This window comes from Chlorocebus sabaeus, chromosome 21 (assembly GCF_047675955.1).
Source record: "Chlorocebus sabaeus isolate Y175 chromosome 21, mChlSab1.0.hap1, whole genome shotgun sequence".
Taxonomy (NCBI): domain Eukaryota; kingdom Metazoa; phylum Chordata; class Mammalia; order Primates; family Cercopithecidae; genus Chlorocebus; species Chlorocebus sabaeus.
In genome coordinates, this window is record NC_132924.1 from 113,777,631 (window position 1) to 113,805,550 (window position 27,920).

Sequence of the window (27,920 nt, forward strand, 5' to 3'; positions counted from 1 at the left end):
AGTGACCACTGCCTGCCCCTCTCCGCCAGGCCCAACCACAGGCTTTCTTCTCAGAGCTGAGCTGATGTGACCGGCTGGCAGACTAGGAGGGGCCTGGGGGTCAGCCTGGAGAGGGGATATTTGTAAAGCTTAATATCTCTCTCTCTCTCTTTTTTTTTTTTTTAAGGTAAAATCACATTTTATCCCTGCACCTTCATAGATTATATTGCTCATCTTAGAGACCACTAGGCAACGAATGGAGTCAAGCCCTTGTGCTCCCCAAAAGTCCTGCCCTGACCACAGGACTAGTTTCTTCCATTCTTTCCTTCTCCAGGATAAAATTCCTCATTCCTGTGTTTCAGGGGGTAGTATGGTTTAGGTAGACAGAGATTCCTTTGGTGCAGTTTTTTCTGTGGAGGTGATGTTATTTTTTCCTTCCCAGTTCTTGAGGGGGCGTTCAAGGCAGGCAGAGAGGGGTTGGGATAGCTCCAGATGGCTGGGAGAGCACACCAGCTGGTCACACAGCCCCTTGTGCCAGTGCCCATTCAGGTACAGTGTGGAGGCGGGAGAGGGACAAAAAGACAGCAGTCTCCTCCCCGAGCCTATGCCAACACAGCCTTAAAGCCAGTGGATCCAATCAAGCTATTTGTGGCCTGTATTATCTATTGCTGTGTACGAACCATCCCAAAATATAGTGGCTTAAAACAATAGCATTTATTGTCTCCCAGTTTCTGTGGGTCAGAAATCTGGGTGCAGGTAGGCTGGGTCCTCTGGCTCAGGGTCTCTCCTAAGGCGGCTGCATCTCCAGGCTTCACTGGGGTGGATCTGATGCCAGGTGAGCTTGGGGAGTGTGGGGCCCAGGGCCTCAGTTCCTAGGAGCTGTTACAGCAGCAATAGAAAAGGGGCACATGGGCCAGTGCAGTGGCTTATGCCTGTTATCCAGCAGTTTGGGAGGTTGAGGCAGGCAGGTTACCTGAAGTCAGGAGTTTGAGACCAGCCTGGCCAACATGGTGAAACCCTGTCTCTACTAAAAATACAAAAATTAGCCGGGTGTGGTGGCGGGTGCCTGTAGCCCCAGCTAATCGGGAGGCTGAGGCAGGAGACTCGCTTGGACCCGGGAGGCGGAGGTTGCAGTGAGTCCAGATCGCACTACTGAACTCTGGCCTGGGCGACAGAGTGAGACTCTGTCTCAACAAAACCTATAGGGAGGGGGAAATCAAGTGAACCTTTCGGAGTAGGGAATTAAGTCAACATAAAATTTTGTGAACAACCTTTTTTCCTCATCTTTGTTTTCTTCCAGCTCCAGAGGAGCTTCTTGATTTGGGCTTAGATGCTGTATGTTAGGTCACCTAGAGTCTGTCCTCACAGTTAGTTAAAATTTGAATGGGAATCTTATTTGCATTTAGAAGCTGAGCGCTCGGTGGTAGGGCTTGGCATCCCTTCCCTCACTTTCTGAAATATATTCGTTCAAATAGGGTGTTCATCTGATAACCAGAAGAGGGCCACGATTCGGCCTGCAAAACGCAGAAAGGGATATTTGCCCTTAGAGTTCTTAGCGAATATCTGGAAAACAAATAAGTATGCTTAAGTATTAGAGCCACACTATTCCATGTCGACTGGAAAGTCAACTTTCATCCAGAAAATAGCGGATGCTCTCCTCTAATTTATACAACGTTCACGCCGGGAGCGGTGGCTGACGCCTGTAACCCCAGCACTTTGGGAGGCTGAGGAGGGCAGATCACCTAACCTCAGAAGTTCGAGACCAACCTGGCAAACATGGTGAAAACCCATCTCTACTAAAAATACAAAAATTAGCCTGGCGCAGTGGCGCGCTCCTGTAATCCCAGCTACTCGGGAAGCTGAGGCAAGAGAATCGCTTGAGCCTGGGAGGCAGAGGTTGCAGTGAGCCGAGATGGTGTCATTACATTCCAGCCTGGGCGACAGAGGAAGGCCTCGTCTCAAAAAAAAAAAAAAAAAAAAAAAAAAAAATTATACACCACTCAGTTTTAGGAGGGGCAGGAGAACAGGGGGAGAGCCCTACAGGATCAGAGGGGCAACAAACAAGCTGTTTCAGGAGGCACGGGGCAGCTCAGCAACCAGAAGCTATGCGTGGGCTTTGCTCTCAGGACAGAGGCTTCCTGCAGCTAAAGGATCCACAGCTAATTTGGGTCGGGAGCAGCTGCCGCCTCCCCCACTCCTGGAGATGGGCGACTCCGTGACGTCACGGAAGGCGGGGCGCCGGGGAAGTGAAGTAGGCGGGGGCGAGGCGGCTGGGGACTGCGGGGCGGACGCAGGCGAGCATGTCCGCCCTGACTCGGGTGGCGTCTTTCGCTCGCTTTGGAGGCCGCCTTTTCAGAAGCGGCCGCGCACGGACTGCTGGAGATGGTGGAGTCCGTCAGTGAGTGTCTGGCTGGGGATGGGGGCCTCGCCGGCCTGTAGCGGACAGAGCGGGTCTCTGGGACGCTCTCACCTTGACTGGGGCGCCTGGAGAGGCCGCGTCCCGAGGCATGCTGGGACATGTAGTCCGCCCGTCCCCTGACGCCGCGGCTCGGGGAGAAGGACCCCGCTGGGCGGAGGGAGACAGGGAGAGACTTCGTTGGGCAGATGGGACACCGTGTGCGGGGCTGTCCTGGTCGTGGGGGCTGCCTGCCCTCGGGAGACGCACGCGTGATTGCGGAGCCGGCTGAGCGAGTGGGCGCCGGCGCGGGCGGTCCAGGCGGAGGAAGCAGCCTGCGCGGCGTTTGTGGACGCTGCTGGAGCGAAGCGGAGGGCGGCGGCGGTGAGGCCTAGGGAGGGCGCGGTCCAGGGTCCTGGTACCTGGCTGCGGAATTTAGGGTAGAGTCGGTTCGGCAGCCTTTTATCAGAGACGTCACGTGGCGGCTTTTTAATGTTGAAAAATCACTCCGACTGCAGGGAGTGGAGGCGACCGCCCAGAGAGAGCGCCGTCGGGTGAGAGGAAAGAAAGCCGGAAGCCCACGCTGGGGCAGCTGCGGCGTTTAGGAGAGTGACGGGCAGAGCCGCCCGCGCGGTGTCCCGAGACGCTGACCGGAGGGCTGAGGGCTGGGGGTCGAGGCCGGGAGCAGCTGCCGAAGCCGAGTTAGTGGTGTGCAGAGATTCCGTAAGAGCCGGGCTGGAAAAGAGTAATGGATGATTCCAGATCCCTTAGATCATCAGCTACACTTTACCAAGAGGCAGTGTGGGGTCGTGATTCCAAGCGGGATTCTGGCGCCACAGTGGCTGGGTTCAAATCCCACCTCTGCCACACTCCAGCAGCGGAACCTTGGAAGAGTTTCTTATTCTCTTAATGCCACAGTTTTGTCACCCATTTAGCGTCCATTTGCAAGGAACTAAATGAGTTACTGTTGTCTGAAGCGTGTTTTGTTGTGTGTGTGTGTGTGTGTTTGTTTTAAGAGATGGAGTCTAACTGTTGCGCAGGCTGGAGTGCAGTGGCGCGATCCCAGCTCACTGCAGCCTGTAACTCCTGGGCTCAGGTGATCCTCCAGCCTCGGCCTCCCAAAGTGTTGGGAATACAGGCGTGAGCCCCTGCGCCTGGCCTCACTAAAGTGTTTAAAACAATTGCTGGTGCCTGCTAAGGACCATACAAGTATTCTTCAACTGTTGTTATTAAGGAACTGAGGCCCAGGAAATGAAAGGAGTGACTTGCGTGAAGTCCCACATGGATTAAGAATCTGGAGCTGGGGCAGGTGTCGGGTAGGCAGAAGGCAAAGCCCTGTGAGACTTGGGCAAAGTCAGTGATGGAGAGCCACGAGCGACGGCCCTTGGTCCTGCGTGAGGAGATGGGCGGGTGGATGCTGCTCCTCCCTGAGGTATTGGCTTGTTCGTAGCACACGCTGATTTCAGAGGGGTGATAATTAAGTGCGTACGTGTTTATGGAGCGCCTTCTCTATGCCCGCTCCTGTGTAGGTGCTGAGGATATAGCAGAATACATGAGAATGAAGCGCACATTTTGGACAGGAGAGACACAAGTAGAAAAGAAGGGCGTTTTTTAGGTGCTGTCAAGGATTACGAAGAGAAGAATACAGCTGGGGGTTAATGTGGAGAGTGCGTGGTGTGGGAGGAGAAGGGATATTATATTTGGGGATGGCGTGGGGATGCCTGGGAGTATGATTTGAAGCGGGACCTGAGGGATGAGAAGTCAACCATGCAGAGACCTCAAGGGAAGAGCCCTGTGGACATAAGAGGGCAGAGGAGACATCAGGTGGAGAGGCTGGAGCCTGCAGGGTTGGCAGGAGGCCAGGCTGGAGTGGAGCGCAGGCGAAGAGTGGGAGAGACCAGGTCACAGGGACAAGTGTGGGGTCAGATTAGAGAGGGCTTTGGAGGACTCGGGATTTTCTTCTAAGAATTATGGGGAGCCATTGGAGTTTTAAAGCAGGAAAGTAATGTGGTCTGATTTATGTTTTAAAAATGTAACTTTGGCCAAGCGCCGTGGCTCACACCTGTAATCCCAGCACTTTGGGGAGGCTGAGGCAGGCAGATCACCTGAGGTCAGGAGTTCCAGACCAGCCTGGCCAACACGGTGAAACCCCATCTCTATTAAAAACACAAAAATCAGCTGGGCATGATGGTGCGCGCCTGTAATTCCAGCTACTGGGGAGGCTGAGGCAGGAGAATTGCTTGAGCCCAGGAGGCGGAGGTTGCAGTGAGCCGAGATCGCGCCACTGCTCTCCAGTTTGGGTGACAGAGTGAGACCCCATCTCAAAAAAATAGAAATAAAAATGTAACTAACAGTTATGGTGCATTTTTGTTTTTAAACTTGACTCTCAAACATTCGAAGTTGGAACAGCCATTATTTCCTTGGATGTTGTTTCTTCTCTGTTCTCTTTCCTTCTTACAGGACTTGCACATAGTGTCCTACTCCCTTATGGTTTTTGATCTTGAACTTGTTTTCCCTGGAACTTCTTTGAGATCTTGCTTCTCTTAGTCTCTTGAGGGCGCCGTCCCAATTCAAGCTCACATTAAATTCTTGGCTTGGGGTTTTTGGTCTACACAGGCCCAACGCAGGTAGTGTGAATTTGGGTGCAAATCTACCTGAGGACTGGCTTCTGAGAACAAATTCGTGTTCCCTTGTCCATGGAAGGTTTATTTCTTCTTCACCCTTTTACCATATGGGGCCGCGGCTTTATTCAGCGATCTCATCATTAGCCCTCTCACCTTTGGTGGGCTCCAGGCTGCGTCTCTTGTCCCCACACCTCATGTAGCTATGCTGGGGGAGGTTCAAGGGCTCCCGGTGAAGGCAGCGTCAGTGATTGCTTAGCTTTCAGGCCTTGTTTTTACTTGGATTTTGCCCTTGGTGGATTCCTTCCTTTTGTGCCTGGTCAGTGATGTTTGTAAAAATCTTAAAAATCTCATCTAGAAGCGTAGTTGTTTAATTTGGAGGGTTGTTCAGGGTATCTAGTTTGCCACAGTGCAGTTCACAACCTGGTTTGGAACATAACATCGTGAAGTAGGTGTTGAGTCTTTACATTCCTTAATCATGGCAACTGTTGTCATTGTTCCTGTGGTATAATTGCAGTCTTTCAAATCTTTGTTCCAAAAGGTTTCCACCTTGCAGTCCCTACTTCAGGTTATAATTAAAACAACATGTCACTCTAGCAATAACGAAGTGTGGGGAGCTTCTGAGATGGGTGTGAACTATAATGCTGGCATCGGCATTACTCAAGTCTTTTTTTTTTTTTTTTTTTTTTTTTGAGACAGAGTTTCGCTCTTGTTACCCAGGCTGGAGTGCAATGGCACGATCTCGGCTCACTGCAATCTCCGCCTCCCAGGTTCAGGTGATTCTCCTGCTTCAGCCTCCCGAGTAGCTGGGATTACAGGCGTGTACCACCACGCCCAGCTAATTTTGTGTTTTTAGTAGAGACAGGGTTTCTCCATGTTGGTCAGGCTGGTCTTGAACTCCCGACCTCAGGTGATCCACCTGCCTTGGCGTCCCAAAGTGCTGGGATTTCAGGCGTGAGCCACTGGGCCCGGCCTTCAAATCTTGCTTTAATCAGTTTTACTGCTGGGCACTTATACCTAGATTGTATCAAAAAGCTATCAAAGAATAAGGATCTTGTTGGCCTGAGGTCAGGAGTTCGAGATCAGCCTGGCCAACATAAGGAATCCCTGTCTCTATTAAAAATACAAAAATTAGCTGGGCATGGTGGCACATGCCTGTAATCCCCGCTACTTGGGAGGCTGACGCAGGATAATTGGTTGAATTGGGAGGCAGAGCGTGACTCTGTCTCAAAAAAAAAAAAAAAAGGCTCATGTTACACTACATTGAATGATCCTGCATGGTTTATTTACATAATGTAATATCTATATACACAGGTAGATCCTGAAGAAATAATATTGATATATGAGGACATTATGGAAACAGTATGCTATGTCATTCAAGTTGTAAAGTGGTGATATTTGGTAGGACCTTTTTAAACATGATACTTAAAAAGTACATATATATACACATCTGCAAAAAAACATCACCTTATTCATAACTAGTTATCAATACTCTAAATAGAGGCTTCCAAATAAAAGTGTTAAATTTTGGATGACTATTTAGAAAAAAAAATGGAATTTATCATTTCAGTGTGGTAATGTTGGTTTTATGCTGGCTGGAATTCTAGTTAAAAGTTATGTCTTTGATTAATAAAAGGAGAAAATTGTTAATGGTGTGTGTTCGTGGGCAAGAGCTTGGGCGTTGCCATCACATAGCACCTCATTGGTAAATCATTAATAATTACAGGCCCTATCGTAAGGTTATGAAAACTGAGTTAAAACTTATAAAATGCTTAGTGTGGTATCTGGCACATGGTAAACACTCGATAACTGCCAGTTATCTTTTAGAGTGGGAGAGGATAAAAACAGTCTACTAGCCTGGCAACATAGGGAAACCCTGTCTCTAAAAAAAACATAAAAATTAGCCAGGTCTGGGGTGTACACTGGTATGTAGTCCCAGCTACTTGGGAGGCAGGCTGAGGCAGGAGGACTGCTTGAGCCCAGGAGGTGCTCAGTCAGCAGAAGGATCGCTTGAGCTGAGGTCACGCCACTGCACTCTAGCCTGGGCGACAGAGCCTATCTTTAAAAAAACAAAACAGCCGGGAGTGTGGCTCACGCTTGTAATCCCAGCACTTCAGGAGGCCAAGCTGGGTGGATCACCTGAGGTCAGGAGTTCGAGACCAGTCTGGCCAACATGGTAAAACCCCGTCTCTACTAAAAAATACTAAAATTAGCTGGGCATGGTGGCGTACACCTGTAGTCCCAGCTACATGGGAGGCTGAGGCGGGAGGATTGCTTGAACCGGGGAGGTGGAGGTTGCAGTGAGCCAAGATTGTTCCACTGCACTCCAGCCTGGGCGACAGAGTGAGACTCTCTCAAACAAACAAACAAAACAAACAGTCCTAGCTATCGTGTATCAAGAACCACTGCCATGGTACTTTTCATGAATCTGTGCATTACGAAGACAAGACATTTTAATGCACTTTTTGTACAGGTACTAATTTCTGTGCTGCACAAAAGAGAATATGGTCGATAAGCTGATTCCTACCTAGATGAAATTGGTAAACATATTTTATATAGGAATTCTTTAAAAATTTTTTATCCACTTTTGTGTATTAGCGTTATGTATGGCTGCTGAATAGGTTTTAGGAATAGCCCCAGTAGGTGCAAATAATTTAAATTAGATGCAACGTGTAGTATTTATACTCCAACTGAATACATTGACTATAACTCTTATGGACTCTGTGCCACAACTTGTCAGAAGTCTAAATGAAGTAAAAAGAAACACGTCATCAAACTTCCTGTTTAAAGTTCTTTGTTCAGAGCCATTAGCATATTTAATAGGATTTGCGAGTCCTCTTTCCCATATGGTTGCCTTTTAATAAAGATTGTAATAGGCAGAGGACATAATTTGCCTCTCAGATAGATAGCTAAACAAAATTAATTTATTTTTCTGAGTAAGTTAGTGACCTACTAACAAGTTCACAGTCTCTTAACTAAAACCTTTGGGGCTGGCACCCCAGAATCAACACATTCAAATTTCTAGTGCAAAATAATGAATCTTCACTAATTGAAAACCAAAATGAGCCTCTTGTCAGTTTTGGTCAGTTTTTGCTGCTACACATGAAGCAAGCGTAGTAAAAAATGAGTATTTCAAGGGATTGTTAACTGTCTGTATTTCAGTGGAGAGGAGAAGCATTAGCTTTGGCTCTAGGATGTCACTCAGAGGAGTTCTGGATGACGTAATGCTTTGAGAACGGGCACGCTGTCAGCCTTGTTGTTCTGTCTTGCAGTGCCGGTGGGGGTGTGCACATCGAGCCCCGGTATAGACAGTTCCCCCAGCTGACCAGATCCCAGGTGTTCCAGGGCGAGTTATACAGTGGATTCATGTGGTTCTGGATCCTCTGGCGCTTTTGGCATGACTCAGAAGACGTGCTGGTAAGTGCAGGAGAAGAGCTCTTGTCGTTTTTTGGGTAGGGGGAGGGAGGATGTATTAATAGCTTAACTGGTTTATTTTTCTGTTGTAGACCATTCTTCTGTCTGGACATAGCCCTTTGCCACCACGTTGTCCATATGTATATGTGAGAATCCCGTTACTTAATGAAACATGTTATCTTCTCACCTTTTTTTACACGAGGATATATATTTAGGTGGTCGATTTCTTAAGGTTTCTGTTAGGTTGCCATCCTAGGGAGACTAGAAGCTAACTTTTTTTTTGAGACAGTTTCACTCTGTCACCAGGCTGGAGTGCAGTGGCACAATCTCGGCTCACTGCAACCTCTGCCTCCCGGGTTCAAGTGACTCTGGTACCTCAGTCCCTTGAGTAGCTGGGACTACAGGTGTATACCACCACGCCAGCTAATTTTTTTTTGTTATTAGTAGAGACAGGGTTTCACCATGTTGGCCAGGCTGGTCTCAAACTCCTGACCTCAAGTGATCCACCTGCCTCGGCCTCCCAAAGTGTTGGGATCACAGGGGTGAGCCACCGCGCCCAGCCAGAAATGAATTCTTTTAGCTTCTGAACTAGCGGTTCATTGGTAGGTTAGATTTCACACTTAAATTCCGTTAAATGACGAGTGTCTTCTAGTCTGTCCAGAGGCGCAGGGCAGCCAGGTTTGGGTGGGATGGATATGAGTGAATTTGTCTTGAGAAGGGAAGTTAGTGTTAGTGATTTTCTAACATATCGTTAGCCTCAACTGAGATTTTACCACATTTGCAGATTGTTCTTTAGGAAATTACACCTTTAAGACATTGAAATCTGTGCTTGTTGATCCAGAATACTTTGAATTTTAGTAAATTTGGGTTTGTTTCCAGGATAGGAAAAAAATCTTAAGCAGTATGTAAGTTTTAGAAGCATCAGGTGGCTTCATATCCCATTTCTCTTAGAACTTCTCTGTGCTGTTGTCCTTCAGTAAGGAGCTGCCTGCGTGTCTGTGAACTGGCAGCAGCACATTTAATATTTGAGGTGCCCCTGCCTCACTGTCGGTCAGTTGTCCAGAGTGGGTACAGTGTATATAGCTGTTAGGTCTGAGATGATGATGATGCAGCCAGATAAGCCCTTAGATCAGGATTGAAGATGAGAAAGCCCACCTGAGGCTCCTCCTGAGGCTTCTCCATTTCACAGCAGTCATGTTAGGAGAAGTGGAAACATATTTTGCCAGGACTGCCAGGATGTCAGGAACCTTTGAAACCTGTTGCGTCCACTTCCCCCATCCTCCCTCCATCACAAACACGTACCATTGGCTTAGGCTGGTACCTCCAAATGGGGAGGCTTTTAAAATTCAGGTCAGAGCTCATATAATGAACAAACTAAAGAACAGGTGGGCCATCGAATAATTGAAGTGGAATTTGTTCCTGTGGTCAGCGGCTGAGCCATATTGGTTTTTTTTTCTTTCCAAGATTTATTTAACAATTTAATTAGTTGCATGGAATGTAAATTCTTGACTTTTCTTTCTTTTAAATGGTTGTCACCAGGGTCACTTTCCGTATCCTGATCCTTCCCAGTGGACAGATGAAGAACTAGGTATCCCTCCTGATGATGAAGACTGAAGATGTAGACTAGACTCACTCTGTACAAGTGGGTGTGCTCCAAATTTCTTTATGTCATATTTACCTTTTTTCATAAACATTAGTTTTTACTTTATGCCTATGATGGACTTGAAAAAACTGCATATTCTAACAGCATGAAGCTGAAATAACCAGGTCCTGTATCTGCTTTTTTTTTTTTTTTTGGAGACAGAGTTGCTCTGTCGCCCAGGCTGTAGTGCAGTGGCATGATCTTGGCTCACTGCAACCTCTGCCTTCCACGTTCAAGTGATTAGCTGGGATTACAGGCACACGACACCACACCCAGCTAATTTTTGTATTTTTAGTAGAGACGGGGTTTTGCCACGTTGGCCAGGCTGGTCTCGAACTCCTGACCTCAAGTGATCTGCCCGCCTCAGACTCCCAAAGTGCTGGGATTACAGGTGTGAGCCACTGCTCCTGGCCACGTATCTGATTTCTGTCTTAAGTTTTCACATTTGCTTTGGTCTCTTCTTCTTTTCATTGTATGTTGTATTTTATTTACATTTTTTATTTCGTAGAGACCCGGGTGTCACTATGTTGCCCAGGCTGGTCTCGAACTCCTGGGCTCAGATGATTCTCTTGCCTCAGCCTCCCGAAGTGCTGGGATTACAGGCGTGTGCCACCACACCTGGCCCATTGTATAATAAAAAAATTTTTTTTTTCCTAAGTTAGGTTATAATTTTAGGGTTTCATTTATCTATTCACTGATCAAAGATATATTAAGACCAATTCTGTGCCAAGCACAGGCCTACAGTGGTGAACAAGACAGATGGAGCCTACAGTATGTAGCTGCAAAACTACAGTGTCCTGCTCTCAACATTTAAATAGATCCAGCATATGGGAATATTACTATATAGAACTATATGAAAATTTAACTCTTTAAACAGTAAAGGGTTATGACTTTTTCTTTTTCCAGGTCAGGAAGTCAAGAGTTTTTCTTTAAAAAGGGAGGTACTAAGAAACTTCCCTTTCCCCATAAGCCCCTAGGGGTTAAGATGTTCTTATTTAACATGCTTTTATTTTAATTATATTTATTTTTTAAATTTAATTTATTTTATTATTTTATTTTATGGTGAGATGGGGTCTCATTCTGTCCTCCAGGCTAGAGTGCAGCGGCGTGATCATGGCTCAGTGACCTCAACCTCCTGAGCTCAAGTGATTCTCCCGCCTCAGCCTTCTCAGTAGCTGGGACTACCACTCTTGGCTAATTTGTGCATATTTTGTAGAGATGAGGTTTCGCCATGTTGTCCAGGCTGATCTCAAACTCCTGGACTCAAGTGATCCACCTGCCTCAGCCTCCCAGTGATTTGGGATTACAGGCCTGAGCCACTGTGCCTGGCCAGCAAGTTTGTTTTAATAACTGAACTGTAAACCCTCGAGCGAGGAAGGGTGATTTTGCTTCTCTCCTCTACAAGGCTGTCGCATGGTCAGTGCTCAGTAAAGACTTGGATAACTGAATAAATGAATTATGGATTTGAATTAGTGAATATAAAAGTACTTAAAGCTTTCTATCGTTTTCCTGCAGGAGCCAGGTGAGAATTTCGAGGATTATCGACTTCATATTCAAAGTTACAAATTAAAGTGGCTTGGTCAAGAATGAGAATGGAGTTATGGATCTTTCTTTTTGGGGAGGTGGGGTGGTGGGAGTGGGGCGGGGGACAGTCTCACTCTGTCACGCTGGAGTTCAGTGGTGCGATCTCGGCTCACTGCAGCCTCCACCTCCTGGGTTCACTCCGTTCTCCTGCCTCAGCCTCCTGAGTAGCTGGGACTACAGGTGCCCGCCACCACGGCCGGCTAATTTTTTGGTATTTTTAGTAGAGATGGGGTTTCACCGAGTTAGCCAGGCTGGTCTTGAACTCCTGAGCTCAAGTGATCTGCCCGCCTCGGCCTCCCAAAGTGCTGAGACTATAGGCGTGAGCCACCGCGCCCGGCCTAATTTTTGTATTTTTAGTAGAGATGGGGTTTCACCATACTGGTCAGGCTGGTGTCAAACTCCTGACCTCCGGTGATTGACCTGCCTCGGCCTCCCAAAGTGCTGGGATTACAAGTGTGAGCCACCTCGCCTGGCCTGGATTTTTCTGATAATGGCAACTACCCGTTATGGATTATTATTTTTTCCAACTCCTGCGCTAAGTGGTTTAGTGCCTTTCAGCTGATCCTCTTGGGCACCCCATTGACATAGATAGGCATTAGCTCCACTTCTCAATAAAGACTGCGAGGCTCAGAGATGAAGTTACTTGCTTAGTATCACATGCTGGTAGGCAGCCAGGTGAGGACTCCAGAGCTCACCCTTAGCTGCAACGCTGTGCCGCTGCCGCCTCAGCTGGTGTCTTCGCTGTGTGTCAGCAGTTCCTGTGAAAACTCTTGTCCTTTGTCCGTTGCAGTGGATTCTTGCTCTGAGCGGACAGAGGTTAGAGGTCAATGCAGTCGATTTATGAAGTAGCTCCTGTGGACTGGGCAGTTGTGTTGAGGGGCCGTTGTGCAATTCTTAAGGCATACTTCTAACTAGGAGTTTTTAGGGCCAGAAGAACGGAAGACAAGGGTGAAGCAGGAGTTTTTACTTTTTCTAAAATTTGTTGCAAAGCACTTTCCGACTCTCTGAGACTGGACAGAATTCTCCTCTACCCACAGGTCTAAATCTGTATCTATATATCTATTTTGTAGAGACAGGGTCTGTCTCGGTCGCCCCAGCTGGAGTGGAGTGGTGCGATCCTAGCTCACTGCAGCCTCAGACCTCTGGGCCCAAGTGATCTGCCTCAGCTTCCCCAGTAGCTGGGACTACAAGTGTGTGCCACCACACGTGGCTAATGTGTGTGTGTGTTGACAGAGAGTCTGTGTTGCTTGAACTCGAGGCCTCAAGTGATCTTCCTGCCTTGGCTTCCCAAAGTGCTGAGATTACAGGTGTGAGCCACCGTGCATGGACTCCCTTTTTTACAGTTTAGGTTTTTGACTATCCAGGCATTGAGAATCTGGCACTAAAGAAGAAAAGGTTCTGTTCTCAGAGAACTTCAGATTTTAGAAAGAGTAGATGGATAGTCACTAACCAAGTGAGATTTACTAAATGCTGTGGAGGAAATGGCACTGGGTGAGGTGCTAGAGATGGGTGAAGAAGGCAACTTGAACTTCTGACTGGTCAGGGAAGGCATTTGAGCTGAAAATGGAACAAGTAGGAGTCATCAGTTGTACGAGGGCGAAGAGTGTTCTGGGAGTAAGGAACGGCAGGAATCACGGTCTCGCATGGGACCACAGTCACTCCTGTGTTTAAGGAACAAAGTCCAGGGCACCTCCAGCTGGTGAGGAGAGGATGGGACGAGATCTCGTGAGCAGATCGGGGTCACAGGTTTAGATTTTGGGTTGAATGCAGCAAGCAGCCTCTGGCAGGCTTTTTCAGCTGGGGTGTGGTATGATACGCTTTCCTAGTAGCTGGGTTTCCAGTCCCACTTTGGTTCTCTTTGGATGTCACAGAGCAGGCACCGTGGCAGGAAAAGCTGAAGCAAGTGGAACAGTTGCACCCTCCCCTGCTGACAGCTTCAGTGTCCCTGTTGCAAGGGGTGCTGGGGACACTTCCCCGGTTTTGTGTTTACTCACCTGTGTGTGAGCTGCCAGAGCTGATGAAGCCATGTTTAAGGTCTTTACTTTGAAAACTATCCGATCTCTTTGTACTTTTTAGGTTTCATTTTTTCTTGTCCTCCACTCATCCCCACCCCACCCTTCATGACGTGCTCACTCCCCAATATCAGTAAAGTTTTTTTGGAAAGAATATAATCTACAACAGTGAACTCAAGTAGGATAATCTCATTAGCCCCATTCCTTAGAAATCAGTTGCTTGACTTAAAAAGATAACTCTAAAAAGAGCATTCTTTTGTTTAAAGAATAAGGAGGCCATCTTGGAATCTTCTTTTCCACATGTGGGCCATGCAGGGAATTGTTCCAAGCCTTCTCAAAGGAACGGACTTCCACCCGCTGTATAGCATGTGGGAAAATACGTGGGAGGAGTCCCAGGAGGATTTTAAGTACAACATTTGATTGATGGCAATATACAGTTACAGGAAATAATAGTGAAAACTTACTATGGGTGAGGCACTGTTGTTAGCACTTAAGTTTATCAAATCCTCATGTTATTATTTCCACTTTATAGGTGAAGACGTTGAGCTATAGATGGGTTAGGTGCTTTGCCAGGCTCATACCTGAGATTCAGATCCTGCCATCTTGTTCTAGGCAGAGTCAGATGATCTGAGTCAACACAGCATGGGGTCAGCCTTTTTGATCACAGTTTAAGAATTAATTTCATGTTACCTAGCGTATAAATAGGCTTGTGTACACACATATTAAACCAAAAGTTCACAAAACAGTATTTACCTGTTATGCACACTATTTTCATTTTATTCTACATACTAAAAGAATGGCCAGTTGAGACCTCCTAACTGATTTTACAGCCTACTACGTTGTCTCAATCTGACATTTGAAAAGCTGGCGTAATGCTTCCAGAACTCAGGCTGTTGGAGTCCGACTTGCTGCATCTGACTAGGAGTTCTACCATTTGCTTGCTATGAGTTTGGGCAAATTAACTTTGATCTGTACCTTAATGTCCTAATTTGTAGAATGGATTAAAAAGGTTAAATGAGTTAAGTAAAGCTCTTAGAACTAGGCCTGGCCTGAATGAAATACCCTCTACATGGAGTCAGTTGTTATTTCTAGACCATTGGACCTAAGCTAAGTGTAGTGACCCTGGAATCCCAGTTTGATTTTTATAGAAAAACTTCCAGATAGGCCAGATTGTAAACATACTCCAACAGAGGCAGTGCCACCCCTCCCCTCTGTCAAAAATTTGCCGAAGCAAAACAAACACATTTACGGTATCTGTTCCTCTCTTCCTGATGGGCAGCTACGAGTACATTCAAAGTTAGTTTTAGGGTATGGCCTAAAATGGCAACGGAGGTCAGTGTTAAATTTAGCACTCACCTTTGTAACTTTGTTAGTTTCCTAGGGAAGCTTTAATGTAAAGGACCACAATTAGCTGTCTGATAACGCCTGAGACGAGAGGTGTTACAGAAGGAACAGCTGTTATATGCATGTTACAGGAAGATACAGAAGTCATCTTGGTTCCAATTGCCCCTAGAACTATTTTATAGAAGAGGTTGACCTTGTCACCTGCTGCAACCATTTCACCAGGAGCAATGGCAGGACACCACCGTGCAGTGTCAGGGAAATGGGAGCTCCCTAAGGTGGTGTGTGGACCTGCCTCAGCAGGTGCCTTTGGTTTACACTAGCAGTGTCTTCCCAGATTGGTGATGACGACAGTAGGGACAAGTGGAGCATGCCTAACACAACATCCATTTCTGGCTACGAACTCACTGTCATGGAGTCAACACTCATTTCTATCCAAATCTTGTTACAGCCATCATAACGAGATGGCTTATAACGAGATATAATATACAAAATTATATCTATGTAATATATACCTACATAAAATGTATGCTACAGATCTCGGGTCCTGGCTACATAAGCCTAGCAGAGTCTTATCATTCAGTGCTGCATATTCAGCAACTGATATGAGAGGAGTTGGACCAGTTTTTTTTTTTCCCCTCTGAGACAGGATGTTGCTCTGCCGCCCAGGCTGGAGTGCAGTGGTGCTATCACAGCTCACTGCAGCCTTGACCTCCCAGGCTCAGTCTTCTCCCACCTCAGCTGGGATCACAGGTGCGTGCCACCATGCCCAGCTAATTAAAATTTTTTTTGGCCAGGCTGGTCTGGAACTCCTGGCCTCAAGTGATCCTCCCACTTTAGCCCCAAAGTGCTGGGATTGTAGGCGTGAGCCACTGAACCCAACTCAGTGTTCTTTAAGAACACTTTTTGCCCTAACATTTTGAGTCTAAGAGAACTATAAAACTCTTTTAAAAGACAGTAGGTCCGATCATCACAGCCCCTGATAAAACAAAATTTCAGAAGAGCTAGTGTGGTAGAGTTCTTTAAAATAAAACTTTTTAATAACCAAAGTGTCCACAGTTCTGGGCTAAATTTTAAGGAAAACCTCATATATATGGTATAATATGTTCTTAAAGCCACAACTACTCTGTTGTAATCATGCACGAAGGTTTAGAAAATGAATTTCTACGATGTTTATATTATAGAATTAGTTTTCAGATGAGAAAACTGCAGTTCATAGGAAATTAAGTCTTGACATTTATTTTTGTTTTTAGCGTGGGCATCTTGTTATATTGCCCTGGCTTGCCTCAAACTCCCGGGCTCAAGCAATCCTCCTGCCTTAACCTTTTAAGTCTTGATAGCATTTTATTGTTTGGGAGGAGGAGTGAAACCAGATTTCTCAGGCACAAACCCACTTGAGGCTTTTCTGTTCCTTCATATTATTCTCAGACATAAGGATTGCAGGTGAAGTTTTTTTTCTTTTTTTTTTTTGAGATGGAGTCTTGCTCTGTTGCCCAGGCTGGAGTGCAATGGCGCGATCTCGGCTCACTGCAACCTCCACCTCCCAGGTTCAAGCGATTCTCCTGCCTCAGCCTCCCGAGTAGCTGGGATTACAGGTGCTGGCCACCATGCCCGGCTTCTTCTTCTTTTTTTTTTTAGATGGAGTTTTGCTCTTGTTGCCCAGGCTGGAGTGCAATGGCATGATTTCGGTTGGCTCACCACAACCTCCGCCTCCCGGGTTCAAGTGATTCTCCTGCCTCAGCCTCCTGAGTAGCTGGAATTACAGGCGTGCGCCACCATGCCCAGATAATTCTGTATTTTTAGTAGAGACGGGGTTTCTCCATGTTGGTCAGGCTGGTCTGGAACTCCTGACCTCAGGTGATCCACCCGCCTCAGCCTCCCAAAGTGCTGGGATTACAGGCATGAGCCACCGTGCCTGGTCTAATTTTTATATTCTTTTTTTTTTTTTTTTTTTTTGAGACGGAGTCTCGCTCTGTCGCCCAGGCTGGAGTGCAGTGGCCAGATCTCAGCTCACTGCAAGCTCCGCCTCCTGGGTTTACGCCATTCTCCTGCCTCAGCCTCCCGAGTAGCTGGGACTACAGGCGCCCGCCACCTCACCCCGCTAGTTTTTTGTATTTTTTTTTTTTTTACTAGAGACAGTGTTTCACCATGTTGGTCAGGCTAGTCTTGACTGCTGACCTCAGGTGATCCACCCCTCTCGGCCTCCCAAATTGCTGGGATTACAGGCGTGAGCCACCGTGTCTGGCCACAGGTGAGTTTTAAAACTGTTTACTTCTTTTCTGGAAACTTTGCCCAGTAATTTGATATATTTTGTCTGAAGATACTCTAGGTGTTTTTCAGACTTCAGTGAATTTTATTTGGGGGAGGGTCATGAAATCAAATGCACAAAATCAACTCACTGAGGTAACCAGCATAAAAAAAATGAAGTAGAAAACGTGAGTGCATAGTTTCAAGTAAATGTTAGCGTGCATGTGCTGTGTTGCTATGGAAAATGTAAGCTGTGTCAAAAGTTTGAAAAAATACAATTCTAAGGTGAGTTTCTGCAGATAAACTTTAAACATTACTAAAGTACAGCACATACTCCAACTGAATCACATGGAGGAGAGCAGTCATTTGAACTAAAGATACATCAGGTTACAACATCTGAAATACTTAAGGGTCATCACCAACACCTGACAAGACTGTTGCCACTACAAGTTGTATAGCATCTATAAAGTCTCATGCATGAATCTTGACAACTTACTTTAACTTCTACCCACTAAACAGTAACCAACATTATGTATGAAACAAAACGTACATTTCTCCGTCTCTCCATTGTCTAGAAAAACTGTTAAAACTGCTGACTACTTTTGTTACTGAATGTAATCGTGTTAGAAAAATAGTCTTGATGAAGACTTCTCCATGCAGTCAATCTTTATTATAGCAGGATTCGCATATTCACATCAAGTACATAGAACTTTTTTTGCCTTTTATATAATACAGAGTTTTTAAATAACTTTACACAGAAATAAATTTCTTCAATCTGAATTTCAGCTATCTTTGTTTATTCTCCATGCTTTCTATCCAAACTGAACAATATTTTCTGTTATACAAATTTACATGAGAAAAACTCCGAAGTACAAATGAAGGGACCTGAGCAGGAAAGAGAACCAAAGGATCAGTAAGTGGGTATGGGGAGAATTAAAAAATACTAAGATTCCAGCGAACATTGAGAATAGGGAAAAAGAGGGAGACATCATCCATTTGACTGAAAATAAATGTCTTTTTTTTTATGAATTGAAAAATAAGCTTTAAAAATAGTTACTCCATTGTAATTTTTGCAAAGCAGGTATAGAGAGGTCTGTGGACAATTAAAAAGTCCCCATTTTTTCACTGGGCACGCCCCAGACTCCATGAGAACCTTTTCAATGCTTGAGTGGAACTGAAGTGTACTAAACCCGAACCTTCGGCAGCAACAGAAAAGAGGAATGTGTGTGTGAGTTGCCATAAGGTTTGGAGTGGTGAAACAGGAACTGTGAATTCACTGCAGTTCAAACAGGAAGCATCTCCCTTTCCTCTCCCTTACAGGAGACATGTCCTCAAACCAAGGAATACATGAAAAGGGGGGGGATTTCCTTTTTCTTGGTCTAAACCAAAGAGCAATCACAACTACTGAATAAAATTCAGAGAGACACATGTTGATGAATGATCAAATTCAATTCCCCTGATCAGCTGTATGATCCTATCTTAGGAAAAGCAGCAATTGCTGTGTTGAGGAAAGGATCAGATGTACAACCAACAAATGAGATTACCACAAATATGTATCACTGTGATACAGTCCTCAAAAATCAGGCGATACCATGAAGGCCAAACTGAGTCTATACTATGTGGCATGGCCAAAGGAAACATGGAGGACCCATGGATGTACTTTAAAACGAAGGTGGAAGAAGGGGACAGCACAGACACACACACCCCTGTATGTAAACTAACATAACATGAAGATAAATAAGACATAAAGGCTAGCCACTTATGTTGGTCATTAACATGAATAAAAAGGCATTATATGTTGATATAGCTGGTTTTAATCAGCTATGGAACATACACAAATGTATTAGGAAGGAATGATTCTTAACCGTTCACAGCTTAGAATAAAAAGCATACTTATTGCACTCTTACATTTGATTTCAGGTAATTACAGTTTATTTCCCACCCTCACATTAATTTTTCCCTATCCTAGATTTACTGCCACCTCACTCCATTTTGGTCTCTGTTCTCTACATCTGTGCCTACTCTGTGAGCTTTGTTGTTTACTTCCAACTCATACTCCACCAAAACACACGTGGGTTCAAAAACTTAACACAAAAATGCAACGCAGTAATTTTCAAAACAAAACCAGGACTAAGCAACTTCATCAAAACCCCCAATCCCACCCCTGTAAACAGACCCTTCCTTTGTGGCATCTCTTCATAAATTTTCTGCCAACTCTCCCGCATCTGTGCTGTACGTGAGAACCAGCGGTCATGATGCTGGAGAACGAACTTGGCCGGCCGGGAGAAGCAGACGGTTTGTACAAAACATTTTTTGATACTAACATGAATAAACATATTTTAGTTGTTTTCAGAGCACTTCCATCTACAGAATTTTTAAAAAATGCACCTCTAAAAAATGGATACACTGGCTTACATTGGCTGTGTCCTCATACACAACTGGTCAAGTCACTAATTATTCAAAACAGCTACATAAACGTCAACATTTTAATAAAGCTGATTTAGTAATTCATAAAACCTAACAGTTGAAGTTGTGGATGTTAAATAAAAGTACTTTAATCACTCATTGAGTTGGGGACTAATTGCCCCATGCCTTTTTTTTTTTTTTTAAAAGCACTGTTACCTTAATTTAAGATTTTAGGTGTTGGGTTTCTGTCCTTTTCTACCTTAAAAATACCTGATAGGAACTGTTAATTACCCTTTCCACAATTAACAAAAATTAGAATTGAATTTCAATTTAAATGTCTTTGCCTAAACAAAAGTGAAAATAGGTTATTTGAAAACAACAAAACAGAGCTTACTGTCTAGTGTACTAATAAAACAAACATCTTACCAATATTTTTAATTTTACTAGAGCTAGCAACATGGACCACAGATACACTGGTGACTTCGCTCTCCTCTGGCCAAGCCACAAATCATTGCCTGGGGCAGACATGCTACAAACCCTCCTCTGGGGTTCATCTACCAATGGGCATCAGTAATCCATCCCAGTACAACATTTCAGGGATGCACTGGAGACAATACATGGACTTCCTCTTTCAATGGTGAGGAATGAAACAAGATACAAGAACCACACCATGGAGTATGTTTTCTTTTACATCCAACGGCCAGGTCATAAAGGACGCCTCGAGACTTCCACCCTGGCCCTGACAGCACTTTGGGACAGGATGACTAAGGCAGTCCAGCTTCATGTGCAAGCAAGTCCTGGGAAGAAATTTACATTTCAAACTCTGAAAAATCAGTGTCTAGGTTGGCAGCAGTACTCTGGAAACTGATAAAACCAAATTCGGTCCTGTATTTCAATTTCCCCTTCTAAGTTAATACATGATTGCTGCCCATCATACAGTACTTCAACCCTAAACTACAGCAATTTCTTGAAATTTCTGTCAACATTTCTGTTGTATAAAAGTTCCATGCTTTGAAGAGCCTATGGGAGTAGAAAAAGTTTCTCTAGAAATGTCACTGAACTATATTTTCAACCTAGTTGCTCTATGTGATAAATACATCTGACTATACTAGGGATTATGTGCTTTAAAAAAATAATTTTGTTCACTGAAAATTTACCTGTGTGTTTTCTCATTGTTAAATGTGATTTTGGCTATAAACTCTTTAGTGCATTTACCTATGCAGTCTAAATTGCACTCTAAAAATTATTAACACAGCTGAGTTAAACCAGAGTGGCTGCTCTCTTCACAAATCACTGATTTCTGCTAAAATTTTAGCTTTTTTATTGCATCATGAAGGCACAGTAAGATCATTTGGCAAATTGTCAAGGTGTTTTTCTAGAGCCTCACTTACACCATTTCAACACATGACCTGTAAGCTATTTGCTCTTCATACTCACAGTAAACCTGCCATCTCTGGCTATGGTGTGTACAGCCTAATGGCTGGAATCTGCTAGTCTCAAGGTGCTGGTATTCTAGCACTAACAATGCCAACTTGGACAAAGAAGAGAATCTTGCAAAAAGAGTAACATTCTACCCTCTCAGCTGGGCAGTCTCTATGGATGCCTGTGCATGTGACAAAGCTGCAGCAAGCTCATTATGAGGACGTACTGTCTTGCCAAGCCTACTGAAAATTAAAATTACATCACTGTTAGTGAAGTGATACCACAGCTATTTAATTTCATGCAACTGACTCAAGGTTAAGATTCTGAAACGTACCCCTAAACTGGTTCTGGCACCACTTTCAACAACATTCAGATATTCTGAGCAACACATTTTTTTTACAGTATTACTGCTTAAATGTATAATGCCCTTTAGGACAAAATGAGACTGCTCAAATAAAGTACACAAAAAAGTTAAAATCTTAAATCATCGTCATGTTCTACAGCTCCTGACTTTTCATATTTTAAAATAAATAACTATTCATTACCTCATTCTGAGGAGGTAGTTTTTGAAGAGGTCACCTGAACCCTGCAATGTGGTTTCAAACTAAAGCTAGAGATGAGGTTTGCAAGCGGCTGGCAGGTGGATGTACAGTGGGGACAGGTGAGATCTGAGGAGGGTGTGCAGCAGCTCGCACTCTACCTGACGAATACAAGGTAACATCCTGTGATGAAAGTGCTGTCACTGCACCAAACCAGAAGCTACGAAATATTTACAAAGTTTCAGGTTGACAGTGCTGCAGTCTTGAATTATTTCTTTATATACTGCTCTTTCTTCTCCAACACCAACATAAATATAGCACATATCATTTGTATGGGATTTTATCTTCTAGAATGCCCCAGTATGCCCTACTAGATCTCAAATACAGTCAGGGGTGGGATATTCAGGAACCAGAATGTGACAGCTAGACACAATCTTCTTTTAAGGTGCACATTAACAACAAACGATCACATTGAATTTTCTATTCACAAATCCCTTTTATAAACTACTTTTTTTGGTCAATATTATTTCAGTGGCAAAAGTCTAGGTCCTAGACTCTAACGATGAAAAAAGTCCATCAGGAATACTACACAGTTACAAACAGTCCTCTATAGTTGCTCTCAAATTTTTCAGAAGGCTTTACCTCTCCCTACCAAAAATAAAACACACTACAGAAGGCACTGTAGCCACTTTACAGACCAGACTGTTACACCCTTAGAAGATGATCAGTGATGCAGCCACATACTGTCTATACAATTACTCATAAAGTGCTTTTCACAAATAAGGACTTCTTCCTCATTTTTAGGAGCTCAGTAAGTCTATCTGTTGTCTAGGCATCAAAAAATAAAGCAGATAAAACACAAATAAAACCTATTTTCATGTCATTTGTAAACTAGAGACAAAACCTATTTTGTAGAAAAAGGAAGAAAAGAGAGGTTTAAATATTTTATTTTTAAAGGTCTCTATAAAAATCTCAATATACTGAGCCTGGCTCCTGGGCACAGCTTCATTTGAGATCAAGTCTGCTCCCCTGTTCAAATGAGATACCAGCCTATTCTAAAATGCAAGGGAAAAAAAGTGTATCACCCTGAATGTTGTTTAGGAAACTGAAATGCTAAGCTTCCTCCCTAATGGTACTGCCCCTGTCCCGCGGAGGCAGTCCTGGATCCAGGCTGCACACGTTTTGCCTCCTTGGCAGGACATGAAACACATCCTCTTGTTCAAGCCCAGGTCTCTCTACTTGCAGAAACTTGAAGCCAATCTTGGTAAAGGGAACACAGCCACATTTAAAAGCATCTAGAGATATATTTAAAAAGAAAAAAATAGCTACTGCTTTTCAAGAGAGGCAGTTATTATGCACAGAAGATGTTCTTCAAATCAGCGTGAATTATTTTCACCTTTGCAATTTCTGAATTTTGTAAGACACTGCCTTGTTGATGTAAAACTTAAAAACAATTTGCTTTTCAAACTGATGAATAACTTAAGGATCTTTTCCATTTTACTAGGACAATCTTTTACAAGACAATGAACATTTCAATAGGTTTTCTTCTGAATACATGTATGTTAGCAAAAATCTAATGGTAGTGAGCTTTTAGTAGGCTGAAATACAGAGAGCAGGGCCTGGAGTTACAATCTGAAAATTTTAAATAACAATTTCTAATTCCTTGATTTATTCGGGGTCTTGTTTATTTTCTTTCAAGTCCTTGGCTATAGCTTGGCTGGTCTATCTGATTTGATTTACGTTCCTAAATTCTGAGTCTAGATTCCTGATAAGGGAAGTTTTCCATTAATTTGCCATTAATACATCCGCTTTCTTTGCTATGACTGTGATTGATATTACCCTTTAACAAAGGCCAATGGAAGCTATAACTAGGTTATATTTTCCCTTTGTGCAAAGATAAAGATTTAGGTTCTTAACGAATGCCAGCTCTTTCTATAAAAACAACCGATGACAGGTTTTCCACACCCTCCCTCAGTCCTAATATCCCTAAAATTGCTCTATTCTCTGTCTGGGAATTCAGCTGCCAAACTGCCCAACCTTTTGAAGACCAGGCTTGGGAAAAAAGGAAGGAGGAGAATGAATGGAGACGCCACCATTTTTATTTTGTTGCATATTCTAGATAAAAGACTAGAAAGAAGATGTGGGATGTAGTGTTAGGAATCAGTTGGAAGAAACAATGAGATTATTAGCAAAGATGTTAGTGTGGATCCAGCAAGTACCATTAATTGAAAAAATTATAAATATTTGTCATTATGCTAAGATTCCTTATATTTAGGTAGAGAAAAGGATAATGATCTTTCTTAAAAGTTGTTTATATAACAAAAATACAATTTTCAGGATATATAATTCTGGTGGGAAGTATTTTTTTTCCAATTCAATTAAATCTGAAAATTATTTTCTTTTTAATAAAAATATAAAAGAAACTCAGAAATTAAAACCTGTACCTTATATTTAAATTATCTAAATTTCTCACATTCAAAACTGTTTATTAAGCAGTTTTGTGGGGTTTCAGTTAGATACTGCCATGGCATTTTGTGCCCTGGACAAAGTAGCCGCATAAGTAGTTGGTGACTGGAAGAGCACAGGAGGAAGATATAAACGGTATTTCCTGAGAATTTGCTACATTGTGGAGGAAAAAAAAAAATCCCCAAACACTTATCTTCATTGCTGGACCCAATGAGAAAGAAGGCAATGTGTGCCAGCACTACCTAGCCTGCTTGGTTAGGCAGACACCTCAGTGAGCAAGGAAACAAAAGGCCAGAGACCCCGGAGGTCAGGAAGAAGATGCAGCATGCCCTTTTCCTCCATACCAAGACGCATCTACTCCTCACTGCTCAGCCTCCATTTAAATAAAATAGTTTCCTTTTGATAAAATTTGTCAAGGCCTGAACACACACCACACAGAAAGGGCAAGCTGCATTTTTGTTCCATCCCTCAGAAATTAACTGGTGGTCACTAGGAGAAAGAACTCCACAACAAAATTCCAGAACAGGAAAGAGAACGATGCTTGGTGATTGAAACTGCCCCATCAGATGATCAGCCACAAATTGATCTGGTGGTTAGAAGGGCAAAGTTGACTGGCAGACTTTCCATAGCAAATCTCCCAAGCTGTAGCAGCAGTTTCTTTCCATCATGCCTGACCATCAAAAGGTCAGAATTCAGGGTCTCTCCTCTTTCTTCCCGGGACTGGGCAGACTTGTATGCTCGTGGTATTTTTGTTGAAGAAACATTGGCAGCAGAGAATTCTGGTTCCTAAAACATTCTTTCCTCTTTTGTTGGATGGGAAATTCCATTCCGTTCCACATCAGCTTATGCATTGGAAATTTTGTATCTTTAAAAAAAGATTTGAGGAACAGAACTGTGTTTTGATGTTAACAAATTGTACGAACACAAGACTTAAGAAATAAGAGCAGATGCTGCCATGATGGTGGCTACTTGAAGGCTGCAAATTCTCCTGTAGAGGGAGGACAAGAGCTAATTTTAAAAAAGTCATCTCAAATAACCTAGAGACACAGAAAAAGCCTCATTTGAGCTTCATTGAAAAGTGACTAGTTATATATTTCAAGTCTAGCAACAGCACTGCCAATTTAAAAGCTAAAATGGCTGAAACCCATGGAAGAACACAACATATATAGTATGCGGAACAGGTTCAGCTATATCAATTAAACAGCAAGTCTGCAGAGAGTTTCCCAGTTGGGTTTTATGTATCATGGTTCTGATCAAGCTGAAAACAGTTCCAATGAACAAAATTTCTCAGAAACTGAATGTAAAGTAGTAATGTTAATTTGTAGAATACTTCCACCCCTGAATTATCAACTCATTTTCACCTATCATATTATTATAATGCCACTATTAGGAAAAGAGAGGCAGTAGTTATCCTCATTTTGCGAAAGATACAATTAAGAGGTCAAATGATTTGTTCACATCAAACGTTTGACAGAGAGAGAAAATCCAGACCTCCCATTTTCTATTTAATTTCACCTTCAAACTAACAAAAAATTAAATACAGGCACATGTCACCAAACATAATTATCAGCATAAGGGATTCTTTAAACCACAAAGTACCCTTGTGATATCATGCTCCTATAGCTTAATGAATTTGGGGGCTTCATGCCATTATTTTTCTTTTCTTTCTTCTTCTTCTTTTTTTTTTTTTGAGATGGAGTTTTGCTTTTGTTGCCCAGGCTGGAGTGCAATGGTGCGATCTCGGCTCACTGCAACCTTTGCCTCCTGGGTTCAAGTGATTCTCCTGCCTCAGCCTCCCAAGTAGCTGGGATTATAGGTACCCGCCACCAGGCCTGGCTAATTTTTGTATTTTTAGTAGAGATGGGGTTTCACCATGTTGGCCAGGCTGGGTCTCAAACTCCTGACTGGGTCTCAAACTCCAGGTAATCTGCCTGCCTTGGCCTCCCTAAGTGTTGGGATTACAGGTGTGAGTTACTGCACCCGGCTGCCATTATTTTTCATTGACCATTTTGTCCACAGTTTCTACTTGTAACTAAAGGCCAGTTCCTGTTATACATACTATAGATAATTTCTGGGGATGAGTTAATAACTGACAATTATCAAAATTCAGTCAGCCATACCACTATTTTTCTTTTCTTTTTTTTTTTTTTAGACGGAGTCTCTCTCTCTCTCCCAGGCTGGAGTGCAGTGGCGCGATCTCGGCTCACTGCAAGCTCCTCCTCCCGGGTTCACGCCATTCTCCTGCCTCAGCTTCCCCAGCAGCTGGGACTACAGGTGCCCGCCACCACGCCCGGCTAATTTTTTTGTATTTTTAGTAGAGACGGGGTTTCACCGTGTTAGCCAGGATGGTCTTGATCTCCCGACCTCGTGATCCGCCTGCCTCGGCCTCCCACAGGGCTGGGATTACAAGTGTGAGCCACCGCGCCTGGCCAGCCATACCACTATTTTTCAATAGCAGCTTCTGGTGAGGATCCAAGCAATCACTTATACGAACATACCGTTTAAGTAATCCAGGAATAACCTGTCTAATTTCTGATTGCTATCAGATTCCAACTGGTTGCTAGATAACGTTGGCACATCCCAACAAACAACAGATTGCTAATGACTGGATGACTGAATCCTCAGCTTTGTAAGCTGATGGTACTAGTGACTGACTGAGTGCCTGATGCCTCACTGAAAACTTACACATCTGCATCCAATCCTCATAATAACACTGTGAGGCAGATGCTATTATCTATATTATATAGACGAGGAAGCCAGGGTTTAGAGTGGTCAAGTAACTTGCCTGAGATCATATGCAAAAAATTACAGAGATGGAATGCAAACCCAGGTGCTGACTCCAAGACCCAGCAGTCCCTAAACAACTTTCAACAATTAACACTTAGTTTCCCAATCTGAATACCACTACTAATGAACTGTAGATAGTCATACTACCTCTTTCTATGCATGGATTCCTTTTAACAAGCAATTAACTAAGGTATTGTGAGTCCAAAGATCAAGAAGGGGTAAAATAATTATTGCCTCATATTTAAAGTTAAAAGGTTTGGGGAATCTGGCACTGATTTTTTTTTTTTTTTAAAGGCTAAATTAAATTACGAAGACCTTAGAGTAAAACATTTGGAGTATAATCATAGGAGGCTATTATGGTAACACACTCCAGAAATATACAAACATTCTTACTATTGTTGCTTACAGTTTGAGTACTTATAATTTTAAGGCTGCTATTTTTAGTGTTTTAATGTTCCTTTAAAGTGACTTGCAACATTCTTATGAGTAATCATGTATCTAGCCGAATCCAAATCTCATCAAGGTCAATGTAAACATAAGATTTACAGAAAAGAAATCTTTATAAAAATGCCTAGAATTAATCTACTAAATAAAAAAAAATCAGAAAATGATAATATCTAAGCCAAATCTTAATATACCACATTAAAAAATACTTAAAAAAATCTTCAGCTAAGGTTGGGCATGGTGGTTCACGCCTGTAATCCCAGCACTTCAGGAGGCCGAGGCAGGAGGACTGCTTGAGCCCAGGACTTTGAGACCAGGTAGGGCAACACAGTGAGACTCTGTCTCTACAAAAAATAAATAAATAAATAAATAAATAAATAAATAAATAAATAAATAAATAAATAAAATTAAAAAAAAATTAGTTGGATGTGGTGGCAAATGCATGTAGTCCCAGCTACCTAGGAGGCTGAAGTGGGAGGATCACTTGAGACCAGCAGGTTGAGGCTGCAGTGAGCCAGGATTGTACCACTGCACTCCAGCCTGAGTAACAAAACCCTGTCTCGAAAACAAAACAAAACAAAACACACACACACACACACACACACAACTTCAGATAATGTT

At 43.5% G+C, this 27,920-nt stretch overlaps 2 protein-coding genes across 8 annotated transcripts in view; one reads left to right on the forward strand and one right to left on the reverse strand.

The window, feature by feature from the left end:
- The first annotated feature begins 2,216 nt into the window (after positions 1 to 2,216).
- On the forward strand, positions 2,217 to 11,644 carry NDUFB2 (NADH:ubiquinone oxidoreductase subunit B2). Its single transcript, XM_007983169.3, has 4 exons — positions 2,217 to 2,377; positions 8,268 to 8,412; positions 9,949 to 10,051; positions 11,567 to 11,644. The coding sequence occupies exons 1-3, from the start codon at positions 2,280 to 2,282 to the stop codon at positions 10,021 to 10,023; spliced, it is 318 nt and encodes a 105-aa protein (XP_007981360.1). The 5' UTR covers positions 2,217 to 2,279; the 3' UTR covers positions 10,024 to 10,051; positions 11,567 to 11,644.
- A 5,880-nt stretch (positions 11,645 to 17,524) lies between these two features.
- The window catches only part of BRAF (B-Raf proto-oncogene, serine/threonine kinase), a 200,563-nt gene continuing 190,167 nt past the window's right edge, over positions 17,525 to 27,920 (reverse strand). For 6 of the 7 annotated variants that reach the window (XM_073009411.1, XM_073009408.1, XM_007983167.3 and 3 more), the window contains one exon: positions 17,525 to 25,056. In XM_073009411.1, the coding sequence (XP_072865512.1) occupies positions 25,034 to 25,056 (23 nt within the window). In that variant the 3' untranslated portion in view covers positions 17,525 to 25,033. The remainder of the gene's footprint in view (positions 25,057 to 27,920) is intronic. The other variant, XM_037991177.2, reaches the window with a different exon arrangement.